At 38.3% G+C, this 17,995-nt stretch overlaps 1 protein-coding gene across 2 annotated transcripts in view; it reads right to left on the bottom strand.

Moving 5' to 3' along the window:
• Window positions 1–1,070: 1,070 nt before the first annotated feature.
• Window positions 1,071–17,995, bottom strand: part of sbf2 (SET binding factor 2) — a 31,678-nt gene continuing 14,753 nt past the window's right edge. Inside the window, exons 4-28 of one of the 2 annotated variants that reach the window (XM_055154508.1) lie at window positions 17,810–17,977; window positions 17,440–17,714; window positions 15,805–15,977; window positions 15,566–15,639; window positions 14,124–14,319; window positions 13,562–13,689; window positions 12,959–13,134; window positions 12,728–12,864; window positions 12,448–12,649; window positions 11,718–11,911; window positions 11,479–11,619; window positions 10,961–11,044; window positions 10,236–10,310; window positions 9,247–9,425; window positions 8,795–8,971; window positions 7,835–7,936; window positions 6,126–6,311; window positions 5,178–5,304; window positions 4,769–4,896; window positions 4,441–4,665; window positions 3,982–4,089; window positions 3,710–3,900; window positions 3,102–3,189; window positions 2,905–3,036; window positions 1,071–2,297 (exon numbers count right to left, since the gene is read on the bottom strand). In XM_055154508.1, the coding sequence (XP_055010483.1) occupies window positions 2,199–2,297; window positions 2,905–3,036; window positions 3,102–3,189; window positions 3,710–3,900; window positions 3,982–4,089; window positions 4,441–4,665; window positions 4,769–4,896; window positions 5,178–5,304; window positions 6,126–6,311; window positions 7,835–7,936; window positions 8,795–8,971; window positions 9,247–9,425; window positions 10,236–10,310; window positions 10,961–11,044; window positions 11,479–11,619; window positions 11,718–11,911; window positions 12,448–12,649; window positions 12,728–12,864; window positions 12,959–13,134; window positions 13,562–13,689; window positions 14,124–14,319; window positions 15,566–15,639; window positions 15,805–15,977; window positions 17,440–17,714; window positions 17,810–17,977 (3,765 nt within the window). In that variant the 3' untranslated portion in view covers window positions 1,071–2,198. The remainder of the gene's footprint in view (window positions 2,298–2,904; window positions 3,037–3,101; window positions 3,190–3,709; window positions 3,901–3,981; window positions 4,090–4,440; window positions 4,666–4,768; window positions 4,897–5,177; window positions 5,305–6,125; window positions 6,312–7,834; window positions 7,937–8,794; window positions 8,972–9,246; window positions 9,426–10,235; window positions 10,311–10,960; window positions 11,045–11,478; window positions 11,620–11,717; window positions 11,912–12,447; window positions 12,650–12,727; window positions 12,865–12,958; window positions 13,135–13,561; window positions 13,690–14,123; window positions 14,320–15,565; window positions 15,640–15,804; window positions 15,978–17,439; window positions 17,715–17,809; window positions 17,978–17,995) is intronic. The other variant, XM_055154509.1, reaches the window with a different exon arrangement.

The following is a 17,995-nucleotide window of genomic DNA, read 5'->3' as shown; positions in this document are numbered from 1 at the left end:
CCATTGGAGTCACGCTATTATTCATAATCTTATTCACATTTGTCCTATTTTGAACCCCCCTAAAGGTACACTAGGTAACTTTTCTGGTGGATTGTCCCCACCTGTTTGTCATCATGGAAACGTTCCACAGACTGTAGGGTATTAACTTATGTATCTCTGGTGGAGACAAGCATGTGACGCCACCAGGCCAAGTTACAGGTCAGTTCTGTGTAGAGGTGAAAATAAGATAAGTTTAACAGCATACTGTGGAACAGTTCATGCAAAGCAATAACAGCTCCATGAAGACAAACAGGTTGTGAAACCTGACCAAAAACATTAAAGTCTTGATTTGGTTTGGTCCCATTCCAGTCCTAGATTAGTTCTAGTTTTGATGAGGTGTGTGTGAACGCCCCCTCAGTGGATAACTTCCGGAGCGTGTCCTCTGCACAGGCGTGGGGCCTAATCCCTGAATCCCGTGGACCCAAAGAGAGGATCCAGATGGTGCTGCTGCTGCTGCTGCTATGGCTCTGCACCTGCTGCCAGTCTGAACACCCAGTTACCCACACCCCCACAACCCAAAGAGAGACACAGAATTTAAGACCAAATAACACATGGAAAATACTCTGCCAGAATATTTATAGAGCATTCAATTATCTAATAAACTAATAAAATGGAAATTTAGATTCTTAATGGACAAAACAGTGTTAAATAGGTCAAAGAGGAGCCAGTTTGAGTCAAAATCCAGTTGAGACCAGATGAATTCAGTTTAGTGTGTATCAAAAAATGAAAATCAAGATTTCTTATTATTCTGATATAGTACTTTAGATTGTATGTATGGCTAAGGCTTAAATAATTGTTTTAAGTGCTGCTTCTGTGTTACTTCTGGTGGAGGCATCAAACTTAGGTAGATAGGTGTCATCAGGCCAAGTTCCAGGTCGGATCAGTGGGGAGGCGTAAGAATATGTTTTCCATCAATAACATCTCTATGGCCACAAGCAGGTAGTGTACCCACCACTAGGAAAGTTACACATTGCACCTTTAAATGAAATAGAAATACATAAGTTTTAATAGAAAATATAGGCATACAGTGGTGGTTTCAAGTATGTTTGATTTATTTTCAAAGATTAGTGTCACCACAACACATGGTATAGATACAGTAACAAAACCTCTGACATCTTAAGTAGTTTTAGTGTGCTTCTTCATAGTGTTCTTGGACTAGTAAATGTGGGGCACAGGAAAATCTTAGAAACCACTTGGTCCAATCAGTTCTATTAAAGCCCTTATTAAATACAGAGCATGTTTGTATTTTATAACGCAATTAAATATGAGTCAGGCCATCCAGGTATTAACACATTTAAAAAGACTAATTGGTCACATTAGAATTACAGTTAGAAAAGTTAAGTAAATACAGTATATAAAATGAAATGTCACACGTATGTACAGGAAACATAGGCACGAACAATAAAACTGTTGACATTTAATATAAAAAATAATTTACATTACCTTATATAAGACATGTTAATCGAACAACAAAACACATTCAACCAAAGGAAACATCACATACAGTATTTAAATAGAAAATGTCAGGTAACATTTTTGAATGCGCTGTGCAAAACTTCTCATGTATTCTATGCTGTTTTATGTACATTGTAAAGTGATGCCTATAGCCTATTTTCTGCATCTGTTAAAAATCTCTGAGGAGTGCATACTTTCGAGACAAGTGCAAACAAATTCCTTTTTCATATTGTGCATTAAAATCTCATGAGTTTTTGGCGGTTCATAGTAATTTTTAAGCAGCGACATTAGTTGTAGTAAAAATATCTGATAGAAATTATTTAATAGGCTGTTTATGTCATTTTAAATCTAAAGTTTTACCCACAGTTTGAATGGCCAGTGATATTGCTTGGTATATTTACAGCATTTAGCAGGGTATTTGATAGTGCAGTCTCCTAGAAGGTCAGCTTATCTTTACTTTGTTCTTGTCTAAGGCCTGGAGGTAACACGCCAACCTACTCATATGATGCTGACCAATGGAGTAGTGACATTAGCTAAGCAACAAGTCTGAAAATGTTATAGTGTAAGTTAACACTACCAGGCACTTTGTTTATTGTTGTCATTACGGTCCCAAAGACGACACAGACGTTTAAATGGTTGTGGTATCTTCCACACTTTAACCCGTCTCCACCTGTAATCTGGCAGTGTTTGGGCTCCACTGTGTCTCAGGCATCTGAAATGCAGCTCTGGATCTTGTCCATCCACACCTGGGCACTGGGAGCGTCAGAGGCACAGAAGTTGTAGACTCTCTTGCAGGTTTTCAGCTAAAAGGAAAGAAAAACATGTCAGAGGTAATTAATCTTATTAGGTTTTGGTGTTAGCATGTCAGTCTATGCCATGGCAGCTGTGGCTACAATAGCATCTTATCACGACTGAGTGTGGAGTGAATAAGTAATCCACAAATTGTCTCTTTAAGCATCTGCAAAAGTGCTATATAAGACAAATGTCCCAGTGTTACATTATTGATGTGGTCACTGGGACATTCACTGGAACTAGCCATTTATGATATCGACCTGCCCAGGGACTGAAAGTGGAAATGAGCAATAACCTGGCACAAACATATTACCTCTTTATGTAGGTCAATATTTTTATGCGCAATGTCCCTTATAACTAAACTAAACTAAAGATGGTTATATAGTACAGCTCATAGACTGTATACATTTCCAAATTAGCCCATGTAACTGCTAGCATTTGACTGGAGCTGAACGATATGGGTGACATCAAACTCTCTTAGTCCACTTCTTTATACAGTCTATGGTACAACTGTAATTTGTACAAAAAGTCATTTTAATAACTTTTGCAAAATTGTCTCAGGTCTATTATTAACCCAAATGGAAGGAACCTGCACATTATGTACTACCATGTACTTACATCAAAGAAAGCCTTTTCACTGATGTGTTTAGGAGCGCCAATCGTTGGTGCTGTTATCACAACTGACTCCACTTCAGCCAAATCAATGTGACCTCTGCAGTTAGTGTCCTCCCCAGTGTCATAGTACCTCAGCTGTACACACACACATGTTAACAAAACAATACAAATGGTGGTACGTGAACGCTATGAACGCTGACCTGGTGCTTGGTAATGTCCAACACAAACCAGCGAGGTTTCCAGCTTTTCAAAAGTGCTCCACGTTTGTACAGGATCCCCTCATAAGACCTAAAAGTCAAGAAAAAGCCTTTTTAAAAAAAAAGGTTAAGAATTTTCTAATTTAAGAAATGTTTGTGCATGTCATAAAGTTACTATATTATGACTGTATACTTTATCTTCACCAAAATAATGAACCAGTCAGAAAATAGTCAAGATTGTTTGTAATGTGTAGTTGACAAATCCCTCACAAAATGTTCAACAACAATGTGTTGCTTTCTTGTACATAGTGTTCTTGAGGAATTGCCAAAAGCACAGAGAAATGATGTAGCTGGAACATTATTGATGTAAAATGCTATTGATTATTTGTGTATTCTTCCTCTAGAAACATTATCTTTATATCTGAGCCAGGAATTCCCAAGTAATCTTACACAAATTTGAATGACTACAAGTATTTCTCAACAGCATGACACAAGGCATACCAAAACTCTGAATCATCTTCCAAAACTGGACTGATCCCTTGGCGGCAGAAGAACTGAATCAAATGTGGACTTTTTATTGTAATGTATTCGTTCTGGGGATCAGGGCCCACCTGTTCTCTTCACTCTTGGGGGTGAACTGGTTGTACAGGGTTGCAGCTCGTCTGTTGATCCCATTGGCTGTGGAGGTGCTGCGGTCCTCGCTCAGTCCGCTCTCTGGCAGGTGCAGCATAGAGTGCCGCTGAATGGCCTGGAGGCTTGAAGTGGGAATGAGCCCTGAGATTGACACCGCTTGTTTAGAGATCTGAAATACATGAAGAAAAAAAAAGTCATTTATTATTATTATTTTAAAAGCATTTTAGTTGTTATATAATTTGCTGCATACATTTCCTTCTTGCTTGAGGTCTTCTTGAATGCTGATTCTAACTTTATCCAGTGTGGTCTGCCACCTTTCAGAGCTTTGGTGAAGTTCTGACTCCAATTTTTCAATGTCCTATAAAAGATAAAAAAAGAACAATTGAATGTCTTAACCTAGAACAAAATATCCCTGAGGGCCACAACAGATTCACATTGTAACACCACAGCCCACAAATAAACATGTTTTATTTGTTGGTAAAATCGATGAACCAACATATTTATAGCTTTTTAAAACAGGTTATCTTGCTTTTCTTTTAACAGTTTACTACATACAATAAAAGTTTTAAAAGTTAAAATAAATAGCAGCACATATAAATAAAACATGGAAGAATGACAAACGCTTCAACCCTAAAAGATCTGTGAAGCTCGTACACGGTTAGTTCATATTTTCTTGCACATAATACTCATAATACAATCAATATCTTACCAACAGTAGTTTGGTGATTGCATCTGGCTGGGCGCGGCTCACGCTGCTATAACACGGCCAAACAATCCTCCTTTGGCTGTTTGAGAGTGAGTCTGTTTCCTCTGAGCTCTCTGACCTCACGGCCATCGTCCTCCAGTCGTAACATGGGCCAGTGGACAGGGTCTCATCTGTGAAAAAGTCCCACTTTTTCAAACTAGGGATGCCGATAGAGGGCTTCAGGATTACCTAAGAACATACAGGGATTAGTAAATCAATACTTGATGATTTAAAAAATGTTTATCATCAGATAAACTAGATAAATAATATAATAGTGTAGATTTAGGCTTACCTCACTCTCTGAAGGGTTGTAAAGGTAGTTGAAGAAGATGGGGCTCCTTTTGTGCATTCTGTTGATGCAGTCCCAGATACAAATACCTCTGCGAGCCTGTTTGTCACCCTTGTCTTCGAACAACAAACCTTTAGGAAGTTTGAAAATGCAATTTATTTACTGTGTACAAATTATTTAGTTTTTGTTTAATTTCTTATGAGTGAAATGATAAAAAAGAGCATTTTCTACATTTATTGGGCTTAAAGGTGCATTGAATCTTCAGAGCCTGATATCCACTACATTTATAGTACACTTATAGTACACTTATAGTATTAAAATACTTTCACATCCATAATCATCAGTTATCTTCCCATTATATGCTGAAATGAATTAAACTTTATGACATGATGTATGCAAGAGGGACACTGACCGTGTTCAAAGCGTTCAAAGTCTGAATCCAACAGGAAGTTCTTAAAGCGGTTCGAGATGTGATGGTAAGCCAAGAACTTCAGATAATACTGATTAAACTCAAACTCCACAGGATGTTGTTCCAGAATCTGCCAACACAAAAAAGTGGTTGAATATTAATTATAGTTGTAATACAAAGAGAATAAAAGGACATGAATGGCATGGGAAGAGTAAGGCCCATTGTTCTTGTCCAGACTTCGTGTCAAAGTGAAAGATCAAGTGTTGAATGTTTGTGGCCACCTGGGTCCACTGGCAAAAACAACAGCTGTTTTGGAGATGAGACATTTGTATTTCTATTTTCAGCACTTGCCCGAATCTTCCTTACTGCTCCTTACTGGTCTCTAGAGCCCAAGACCCCGGCCAAAGTGAGACAGCTGCCAAGTCTACAATCCGATGAAAACTGAGAAACTATGTGTTGATGTAAGTGTATGAGGGAGTGGGCCTGATGACCTGTGGGACCACAAAGAGACAATATTTTCTAAATTTAGTTTGTTAGGTCATCGTTGATCAGCTATTGAGCCTTCATTCCTAACATCCTCCCTCCTGCCCCTCCTAAAGCATCCTTGTTCTCCATGAGACTAGAACTTGCCAACTCTGACTCTTTCCACATGCATCTTGAAACAAGCACTCAAATGTGAAGGGATGCTGAAACACGCAAGTGGAGAGAAGTCAGCCTGATCATGAGTTTACAGACCATCTGGGGAGCAGTCTTTTCTATGGTGTAAGACCCCATGTTAACATTTTAGCAAGGAACGCAAAGTGCAAAGTCAAACCAAATGTACAGGTATACCTTGTGACTGGTTTATTAATCTTTTTATAGGGGAGGTGATGTATATGAATAAGATTTATTAGAAAGACTCTATAGAGGAAATGCAGAGAAGGGAAAGTTAGAAGGGAAAGTTAGATTTACCTGGTGCACACAGTCCAGAAACTGGAGGAAGATAGGTGTGAAGCCACTGCCCTGGCTGCTGGGGTTAAGGTTGCTCCTCTGGCTGAACTTATGACCAAAAGACAGCCACTCTTTCTGTAGCAACACCTGAAAACCCTCCAGAGTGCGGTAAAACGGATCACTCAACAGCTGCACCAAGGACACCACCTGCAAAGATGTGATGTGTACATTACAATGCATGCAAGTAATAACTGATTAGGTTTGAACAAAATCGCAATGACACACCAAAGACAAGCATCTGATCTGATCATCTGCTATCAATAATGTTTATATAACTTGGTGCGTGAAGATTTTTCAGCACTCTACCAAACACCATTTGAGCGCCACACATGCAATATGCTTGGCCTGCTTCCCTGCCCGTGTCTCCTCCAACACAACTAATGAGGCTTGACGCTTGAGGAATGAGCAGGAAACATAGTCCGTGGCTTCCCTTGGGCTTTACAAGAACATCCAGCCCAAAGTGAAGGGTATCAGCAGCATTCTGGGGCCCTCCCCTGTGCAGTTTGCAGCTAATAATAGCAGGTAGGCAAGGTGGAGCAGGGGTGTGAATCAAAAGGTGTTAAATGGAAAAGCAAAGAACAAAACAAAAAAGCAACTGGGAGAAAACAAAGGCAATGCTTCCTGTCTGCTGGGTGCCTTATGGTCCATGCACAGGGGGGTAAGCCAAAGCATATGGACCCCATTTGCCTGTGTGGGCCTGATCAGGACCTGGCGTGATGGAGCCAGTGGCCCGTGGAGAGACGCTCCAAGCTGAACACGTGCCTGCATAAGGGATCCACAAATTATGCTTTAAAACAGCAGCCTGGGGCATTTGAAACCCAGTAAACACATTTGAAGGACACGCTTGCGAGACAAACATGTGTTATTTAACAGGTCAACATGGAAAATATGAGCTCAGGGAGTAAATATGCAGAAAAATGCTGAATGAAGCAACCAAATGGATAGTGATCAGGTTAGAAATATTTTAAACACACCCAAAATGAAAGAACAATAAACTATCATTACAGAAAACAGCACTCAACAATGACATAAGGCTTTAAGCATTCCTGTTTTTCATTTCAATATTGACCAAAGCAGGGCAAACGATGGCACAACTGAAAGTGGAGGAGCAGGTGTGGTAGTGCTGCTGATCCTGTTTTATAACAAGGATGGTACTAATGAATCCACCCTACTAAATGCCATGCGTGTCTGGATAATCCTTAGAAATGCAACGGGAACATCTCCTTTTGGTGCATCCTCCTTTTCGTCATGGTTACCACTAATTGGGGTAACTCCTATCCTGATTATTAGTGACATCAAAATAAATACTTCACTAAAGAATGTGTAGTAGTCCAAGTCTCTTATGTAAAACTTACAGTTTAATCCCACATAGAGCTTGATACTGTTATAGTGCCCTTTGGAAAGCACTATTGAAGTTTACAAGGCAGTTTCACCAAATACAAAATGATACAAGTATTAACTGGATTTATGAACACTGTACTTCTGTTTGGTATTTCTCTATAATAAATCATACAAAGTAAAAAAAAGACATGTTTAATTAAATTTACAAAAAAGACATTTAAAGATCCCCAGCCCTTGGAATACTGATCAAGTTTTAAGTCTATGTGATTATAGACATAACAAACAATGTTTTCCATATAACTGAAATAATCAGTGAATGGATTTTTTACTTGAGTGGTGATGTCCCAGCCTTCCTCTAAACTCAGTAGAACGGAAGAGCCGCTGTCTAGAAGCTCCACCAGAAACAGAGCCAGCTGCAAAATCTTGTGAAGCTGTGAAAGATTAACACAAACAAATGGATTAATCATTAGTGTCCATTCAACACATTTGGGCTACTGGAAAACCACTCACTAATTTAAATACTTTCCCCACAAACTACTTTCCCAGCCTGTGTAGAATAGTCTATATAAAGGATTAAGGCTACTGGGGTAATTCAGATAACCATTGTGATAGTGGCATTACCATTACTGTGAAAATTTATTCCAAGGGAAGATGGTTTTGGTGACCATACGTTGACTTAAAATGAGGATATCGGTGCTGATACTGACATTTTTTATGGATCGGATATCAGTTGATAATGTATTTTGGTCAATACATTTGTGTAATAAGACGATTTACTGGACAATGCTAGCCTAAAACATGTCATAATATTTCAAAGCATATGTCAAAGCTATTCTGTAGTTACTATAAATGATAAGTTACAAAATACATTTGAATGTTTTTTTTTTTAACTATATGGCAATTGTGTGAAGGAGATAAATCATATTTTCAGTCTCAGTATCAGTATTAAAAAAGAAACGAAAACATAACCAAAAGTAATGAGATGCTCCGTTGGTAAGTGCAATCAGCGTGGAAACCAAATTCATAATAATGAGTTACTGAACATTGGGAAAAAGGGGTGGAACGAATTAAGTTTGTACTTTCACCCACTCCTTTTTGAACATTTATGTATTACTTAAATATATCACAAGTGTTACAAATTAACAATATTATTTGGTTTTCTATAGATGCCATATTTAAATCACCACTTGCATCTCCATTGTTTAGACATGATACTTATGTTCTACGCATGCTCAATATAAATGAATAAGTTAGACTTAAGTTAGACTTAAGAAGTAAGTTAGACTTACTTGTAGGGTCCACTCTGAGTCTTCCAGCGCTTTGAAAAAGGAGTCCTGAGGGTCTGTGGAGTTGGCGCTGGGGGCACAGGCTCTGAGGAGCTTTTTGAAACTCCCTTTGACCTGCCGCGTGTCGGCGAAATCCACTGGCACAAGCTCACAGTTCAGAGATGCATCCACTCTCAAACCCTGTCAGGAATTACACAGCTCAACTATCACTATGACCATGGACCACAGGGATGCTATGATAGTGATGTTAAATTAGTACTAGAATTAGAGTAAAAACTGAGAAACACTTATTTTACTAAATGTCTTGAAAAGCAGGTATTCAGTTAATAATAATAATAATAATAATAATAATAATAATAAGCAGGGATTCAGTTAATAATAATAAAAAGTAAATTCCATGTAATTTTAAATGTATAATAATCCTTGAAGTGTGAATATCGAATTTTCCGCCTCACCTTTAAATGGGATTTTTCTCCAAATATGTAGAGCGCAGCCTGGTGTTTGAGGAGTTGAGCCTGGAGGCTACTGCTGCCTGCAGGGGGCGCCAGATCCTTCCCTGCCAGCCTGGCCCCAACCTCAGCTCCAGTGTGGTGCTGGCTGAGCCTGGTGCTGCCTCGGAGACTGGCCCACATACCTGTGAATACAAAGATGCTTTAAAAAGGTGACATAACTGCGATAGGTGAGTGAGTGTTTGAACATGCGACACTTCATGCACTCTACATGTGCGTAATGGAATTCTTTTTTTTGCAGTCAAGCAATTCAACTATGTCAATAAATAGCGAAACATCAGAAAGTGGAAGTTAATATTTTATTGCCATTTACATGTTCAAAATGCTTTTCTTTGGAAACAGCATGCAAGGTTTTCCTAGAAGCATTATCATTATGCACATGATTTTTCACGTTGCTTTTGTTGTTTCTAGGTTCCTTCATTTAATACTTAAAATACTTAAAAATACTGTTTCATCAGTTAATTTAAGTACACTATTTTAAGTAATAATTTCTGCCACAGAAGTTAAATTACAGAAAAAAATGAATACAGAAATCCAGATGTGAAAGGCTTTTTGCAGAATATCCATGAGGTTTACTATGTTAGTCACTATAAGGCAGGTCGGATGTGTGATTCATTTCTGCTGTGCCATGACAAACAGCCTTCTTTCCGCTGCAGACTGAGCTGAGCACACTTAGTGCTGGTGAGCCAACGCATTAACAATGATGGCCACATTACAGCAGCCACATTGGTCTGTGAAAAACCACGGCTCCCAACGGGGCGCCCGCAAAGTCAAGAAAGATTAGTGCAATTCTATCAATGTTTGTAGAAGGTGGTTTGCAGCACAGTGCAGACAAGCGCATGGCCGGTTAGTGACCACTGGTGGGGGTTAGACAGAGGTAATGCAATGAAGCTCGACGTTAGAAGAAACTGGGTCGATGGAGTATTTCACTGTACCTTGACTGTGGACCCGTTCTTTGCTTGAATGTTTTTGGTGTGAGTGAGTGAAAAGCTTATCTCTGTACTCAAGGACTGGATGGTTTACATGAGGTTCAGAGACAGATGAGGGGGGCAAAGAGAGGGGTAGAACAAATTATCTCAAAATGACGTTGACAGCAAAACCAACCCAGATAACCTGTTCAGAGCACAGATACATGGACATGCTTTTTGAAGATTAAGTTGATGTATGGACATGGAAGGAAGAATGTATGCTTGATTACTACCTCAATTACCATGAAACATGAGGAATGAGAAATTAACTTGGAAAGTTGCAAATTAAATTGACTGTTTTATATTAGAAGAATAACTTTTCCACTTCAAATTGATGATTGTTGTTGATATTTTTGTGAGTTTACTTCACTCGGGCAAAGGCCAGAATCCAAAGCCTTGAGATTAGAGAGCTTGGCTGTGTAACATGTAATCTGATGCAATATTTTAAACACATTACACTACTAGAACTTTTACTACTTTTTTGAGAAATATGTAGCCTTGGTAGATATTTCAGGTTTAAAGTTAATGTAAAACATTATGCATATTTCAAAATATTCATTTTGAAATTATTATTTATTATAGTTGTTTTATGTAGTATGTCTTTGTATTTTTTAGGCAAGAAAAAGTGAATGTAAATCTATTTTGAAGGATAACAACTGTAGGAAAAAGACAATACAAGGTAACTCTCTCACCTCCTCTTGTAAAGCTGTTTGTGAACGGAATATCCAAATGGACAGGGGTCATCTTTGGTAACCTGGACGTCCTCCTTTCAGTGGCTGAAAAAAACACAACCATTCTATTCTAATGCTCAAAAAACAAGTAGGAAATTTTAAGATTTATGGGCAGGGCATTGACCCAAGGTTGTCCTGTATTTTTTACATAACCTTTTTATTGTACACAGTTCCTTCCAGATCTTAGCAAACATAAAAAATTAGATAAGTGTCTGCAGAAAGTCTCGCATATTCAATAAGGGGCATATACGGTAATGTCTGTCATTGTCTGAAATCATTGCAATGGACAAAAATAACTGCAGTTGAGTTGGCAGTTTTTTTTCTCACTAAATCAAAAAATGCACTTAATGTGCCCTCCTGTCTCCTGCAAACACACGTAACTGTGTTCTCACAGTGCAGCAAAAGATGGCAAAATCTTATTATTAGGTCAAAGGGTTTTATGTAACTGAGCAAATCCAGAGTGATCAGATACACTATACCTGGAGAAAGTCCAACAAGTGAGCGGTTAGATAGTGTGTTATTGCCATTCATCTTGAAGTAGATTGGGATGGAGTCAAGGATTGCTTGGAGATATTTTTCTTGTTCTAGGCTACTGGATGACTCGGAGGATGAGGTTGGAGCTGCAGAATAGACACAATAAATGTTTCATAAGTTTTGATCCTCAGTTAGTGCAGTAAGAATACTGCATCTAAACAAATAATGATGTGAAAATGCTTACTTGAAGAAGGATTTTGTGATTTGAATAGTCCTACAACACTTTTGCCATGGAAGCCTCCAGACCGAAGGAGGACGGCTTTGGTGCGTGGATGTTTCCAACACACTACTGGGAGGCGATTGTGTCTGTAACAGCGTGCCACTTTGTGTAAACTGCTGTCCTGTACAGCCTGGGGAACCACCAACAACCCCGGGTAACTAAAACAAACACAAGAAAACAAACTCATGAATATGTGAGTTACAAGAGTCACTATTCTTTGCAATCAAATCGAAATTGCAGTTTCAGTTGCCACAGTTACCAAACTGCAAAGGCTGCTGTTATTTAGGTGATACTATGATCTCTGCAAAGAAAATATCCTTTTAAAAAGAAAAATCTTGTTCTACCTGGAGTTTAGACCACAACAATCATGTTCTGAAATGCACAGGATTAGATTATCAATTCATATTTCAGTCTTCTTCTTAAAATGTTAAATCTAATTGCAATTGCAATACAAAAAAATCAAAATTTTATATTATTTTTTTCCAAAACTGTACAGCCCATTAGCTTCAACAAACTATGGTATGAGTAACACACAGGATAATCTGATGAAAAGGTGAAAAGGGTGTACATTGCCATGTAGTCTCTTAATCTTGGAGCAAGAGTGGACAATGTTTCGAAAAGTGCTTTATAAGACTAATGCATTAAATCAGTTTTATCTTACAGTCACTTGAATGATTGCCACTGTGAGCTTTACCTTCGACATAAAGAGTAGAGTCTGTTTGCGGCTGTTATCCTGAACTGCTCTCCTGATTTGGAGCGGGACGAACTGGCAGTGATAGTGCCTAACCCGAGCCGCTGGTAGTCACGGAAACAGGATTGCTCCACCAGCTGCTCCATCGTCGATTTTTCTGATGATCGCAAAGTGCTACTAGGAGGTGGCTCTCCATCGTCAGATACTGAAACGTTTAATACAAGTTTAATACATGTGTGATATTTGTAAGATTTATATTTGGGTGTGTGAATATTTAATATACTTGAAATGTCATCATCTTCATTCCACGTCATTCTGCTACTACTACGATCATTTTTCTTCAGAGTTGACTGACTGCCTCGGCCCATGGTAATCTTTCCAGCTCTTTTGGCGCCTTTAACAATAGTTTTTGATAGCGTTCTGTAAAAATAAAAATGAAGAAAACATGTAAAATATTCATTACTATATATATATATATATTTTTTTTTCATTTTATCCTTGATAAAGTCCATACCGAAAGCCAGTATTCCGCTCTTTTTGTTTGGGAAGGATTATCTGTGGCACCGTCTGTCCAGCAGCAAAAGCAAATGAGGTAAAAATGGACTGAGGGTATCGGATCCTCTGAAGGTGCTTCCTGAAGAGCTCTATCATCTCTGAGGTCACCTCTTCATCAAACGCAACTTTTATCAACTGCAGAACATTTTTAGTAAAATATTAAATATTATTAAAAAAACATAAGGAAGTTTGCCAGCTTATCACACGGTACGCAAATACCCAAACAAAAATATTACATAAAAATAAAATAACAATTCAAACTTGGGAAACTGCAAATAAATTACAAGTATATGAATGTTTACTCCTAATATGAAAGCAACTGAACAATGATGAAGCAAAAAATATGATCTTCTTCAAACTCTAAACAGCTTTCGTAATATGACAAACAACTAGAAACAGCAATGGGAAATAACATGTGATAAAGGCCACAGTACAGCCTCAGAGCCAGGATGTTTTGGGTCAGTGCAGGTCTAGTCTGACAGACAAGGACGGTTCAAACAACATGAGCAAAGTGTATTTCTGACACACATCACTCAATGTGGATGTTAAAGGGGCACTTTACCTGGAAGGATGCAGAGCGGAGCTGGAGACCCTCTTGCATATTTTGTTGCAGCTGATTTTGGATGCTTATCTTCTTTTCTTTGGTCATTGTGGACACTGGGAAAGCTCGGATCACTGCCTGCTCTCCAACTAGAAACAAAGTTTGAAAGACCCACTCTTTTAGAAATTGAAAGTGAAATAGTGTCACACTGTGAGGAAAAAACAAAAATAAACTAAATTACTGACTACTTAAAGTAATATCTTGAACTTTGAAAAATGGATAGTTAGAGGAAAAAACATGAAGGTTGACACAAATGGCAAAACAAATCAATGAATTGCATATAGATTCTGATTTTGATAAGAGACTTAGCCAGAAACAGAAATGTTCAATTTAGCCATGTTCATTAGAAGATAAGATTAGCTAAAAAATTTAATGAACAATTTCTAAGTTTTCACTTATGAATAAAGATCATCTAAAAAATGATGAATAGTCTTAAAATCTGTACATCTAAACATATTTTCACATGAATTCTAGATAAAGACTAGCACAAAAACAAAAGTTGGTTAATTAATGTGCTACTTGCCAAGTGGGTCATGAGGAATGCCTTTGAAGATGATGCGGTAAGTGGTGAGGAAGAGAGCGCCCTCTGCTGGCAGGATGTGAGGACCCCCCAGCAGGCCTCCTGTGGCCTCCTCCCGACCGTCTGGATCCAGAAGCACCCGCAGCCCTTCGGACACCAGCTCCTCCCCAGGAAGCAGCGCAGGACGCAAAATCTTAGGCTGACGGGAAGGAACAGAGATAACAGCTCATGCAGGCGGACAGCTGCGTATGGACAAACTGTACCTGAAACTGAAGTAACTGATTCTAGGAAAGCATGACTTTATATGTGAAAGCATAGTAAGTCATAGTGTTTAAAAAAAAACCCAAAAAAAACATATTACATGCTTAAACCAAAACGTGTTAACATTTTGAACTTGAAAGAGCAGCTCAAGGTCATAGTTAAAGTTTATTTTTTAAAGCACTTTCAAAAACAAACACTGCTGTAAATAAAACTAATAAAACCTGGGTTGAAAAAAAAACAACCTCTTAAACTCAATTTCCAGCAATATTTAAAGTTGCTAGCATTGACAGGTTATTAGTCATTACATTGTATTGTATTGTATTATGTATTTTTTGCCTTTAGGTCAGAGGACTGCGGCACTATGGTGGCAGAGATCATGTTTTTTTCAAGGTTTGTCTATTGTACAAATATTAGGTGCAAAATCGATTGTGCATTGCTAATAAAAGGGTCATTAAGGTGATGAGAAAAGCTGTAACAGCATGTGTTCAGTTTGGATTTGGATAACTGACAGCATCAATAAAATCAAAGCAAGCTGGGGACATCTCTTTAACCTCATTTAACCATGCTACTTCCATAACGCAGAACCTGCTACTGTTATTCCAACCACATACTGTATAGTGGCATTCACAGACTTTTAGTATTTGGCATGCTATTTGCAGTGAGCAGTCCAGGTAAAGTGCTGTCCAACACATTAATATGAAACGTTAGCAAAAAAAATGAACCAGACATCAGCCCAGACTGCTCACCGAGTCCTCCAAGTCGCTCCCATGACAATGCTGGCATGTTGTTTGTATGCATGAGTGTGCGCGAGGGGAATGACCTAAAACTGGCAGAAAAGTAACATGGTATTCCAAAAGCCAACTGGCAAAATACAAGTGCAATAATGATGGAAAGTCCTGCAAGAACTTGAGAAGGCAAATGTCAGTAGCCAATTATTCATATATGAAAAATGTTTGACGTAATAGGATCAGTTTATAAGGAGAGGGGGTGTACAAAATGTTACCAAGTGCTCTTTATCAAACGTGATTTACTGTTGAAAGCACTCATAGAAATTACAGCTATTTTGACAGACTTCATTAAAGACAAATTTTTTATAAATTTCACTTTTTTTTTCTTGCAAATGCTTGCATTTGTACTTTTGCCGGCAAATATCTAAGTTCACATAGCGTGTAAAGAACACTTACCTTCTGTATGGGTGGCAGTCTTCTGCTCTCCCTATGAACTGCTTCAAGAGCCTCCATCTGCATAGCTACAATGCCTATGGGTCAGAAGTAGAGGTCAATTACCACATGTATACACAGTCCAAGTACAACAGTGTTCATTGGGCTGTCCACTTGAAGAATGTGTATGTATCATGGCAGTTACTGTTGAATGTACTTTGTTGATTTTGCATAAACAAATTCTACAGTAGCCATGGTTTTACCTGGGATCATACTGTGCAGGCTCTTTATGTGGTCCTGTGTCACCCCACTCTCAGTGCACACCTTATCGATAAAACGAGCTATGAACCTGACGACAGAGTTAGCCACGTCGCTGTTCTCCGAGTCTTCAAAACCACTTTCAGTATCAAAACTCTCGGCCACACTGCCAGCAATGCTGTAAACAGAGGCATAAACGAAGAATGAAAAATATGACAAGGCTAAACCAGAGTTAAGGGAAGACAGACCGGCGCTTTGGGAATTGTGTGTTGACTTTAAAGAACTTTAGGATGGTCTGAGAGTAAAGAGCAGTAAAACGCAGTGATTTGCAGTCCAATAGAGAAAGGCTCCGAGGCCTGTATCAATCATGGAGTTTCTTAGCCAATAACAATGTTTTACATGAAGCAGTGATAATGATGCAATGCTCCTGCTAGATCCACAAATAGAAAGTGATGCGATCCAAATGTGCTTTTAGATAAACAAATCAGAGGCAAAAATAGAATATAAAAGAGCATGCAAAAGGATCGACATTTCTGATATTTCTCAATAGCATTCTCTTAGAATCTGTAATATTTCATGCAGTTGCAAGCAACACAATCCGTTTTTCTGAGATAAGAAAGGATGTCTGGCTTTCAACAGTTTGGTTAAGGACACATGTCTCATTGAACACCCTTCTCTTTTATGGCTGCAATTTAAGTCCACCAGATGGACTTTTACTGGACAGGGAGAATATTTCATTTGGCCGAAAGGGAAAGATCATGCAGACAGCGTGCGCCATGTCCTCCCACATACTTATCATCACCCTATTTTTTTAGAGGAACAAATAATCCCAAAATAATGAAATTGTAGCACAAGGCTTTAACAGGTGACACAATTGATCTACCTCAACTTTATTTTTTACTACATATTTCTATGGAAGCCTTGAGCAAGCAAAAAAAAAAAAAAAAAAAAAAAAAAAAAAGAGAGAGTGACATTTGGGCTTTATTTTGTAAGATTTTTGGCTTTACTTTGCCACATAAGCTAAACAGAGCAACATCAACAAAGTACTATCAGTAACTAACAGCACTAGTACAAGTGAAAAACTGCATCTTATGCCTGTATTGTAATCAGTGATGTGATCAGTGATCAGTTTTTCAGTCACGTCAACAATAAAAAAAGAAAATAAATAAAAAATAAGGCTTACAATTTTTTTTTAGAAAAAAAAAATCTTAGAAAATAAAGCCCAAATGATATGCCTATTTTTTTTTTCACTTGTCGCTCAGGGCTTCCATATATTTCCATCCATTTGTGCCAACAGCAAACTGCTATGGTTCATGAAACTATAACCTTATTAAATATTGTTTTTCTATTCTGTCAAGTCTGTTATTTTTATAACATGTTTTAATTGCTTATAATCTGTTTTACATACTTTAAGGTTATTCTAATACTTTTTGTCTTTAAATTTGTACAACAATGAGATACTTAAAAATGATCCAAAAACATAGCTAGTTTTTGAATGGCAATAAACCTTTTTTTCAAATGTACAACAGGGCTCCAACTAAGAATTATTTTAGTAGTTGACTAGTCAAACAAAAGTTTCTATTGCAGATTGCATTACATTGAATATTCCCATGAGAGCAGACAATGTTGTTAAAAATGACCTGTTTGTAATGATGCTGTTGCTCCCGCTCTCCCAGTCTGCTGCTGGGGGGTTGCGCAGTAGTTTGTTCTTGCTGGTGTCCAGAGGGACCAGCAGATACACCATGAGGCTGGCGTAGTGGATGGCCTGACTGAACACAGTGCTTTCTTCATTTTTCACCAGTTCGTGCTGCTTCTCTTTACTTAGGTTGGGCCAACACCTGAGCTGCTCCGCCGCTAAATCCATGGCAGTCTGATCATCTTCATCTTTTACCACAGTAGAAGTGGGTACAGCCTCCTGCAGACACAGGTGAGCCAAGAGAGGGTGAATGGAAATATTTGCAAATGCGCTCAGTAAGATTATGATGATTATTTTGTTTATTTCCTTCTTACCTTAAGCTTTGCAATGACGCTACCCTTCTCCAAAGTATTTAGATACAAAGCTCGGATTTGGCTCTGAACTTCACTGTAAAAAGTGGCTTCCCAGAACTGCTGGTTGGTCCAAATAGGATGGTCCTGAATGCAAGTGTAGGCAAACTGATTCACCCCAGGAGCCAGTTTCTATAAAACACAAAACAC

Source organism: Boleophthalmus pectinirostris, unplaced genomic scaffold, assembly GCF_026225935.1.
Source record: "Boleophthalmus pectinirostris isolate CB_2022bp ecotype Guang Dong unplaced genomic scaffold, ASM2622593v1 HiC_scaffold_19, whole genome shotgun sequence".
Classification (NCBI taxonomy): Eukaryota; Metazoa; Chordata; class Actinopteri; order Gobiiformes; family Gobiidae; genus Boleophthalmus; species Boleophthalmus pectinirostris.
The sequence above is the reverse complement of the archived record's forward strand: the minus strand, read 5'-3'. Positions and strand labels throughout refer to the sequence as shown.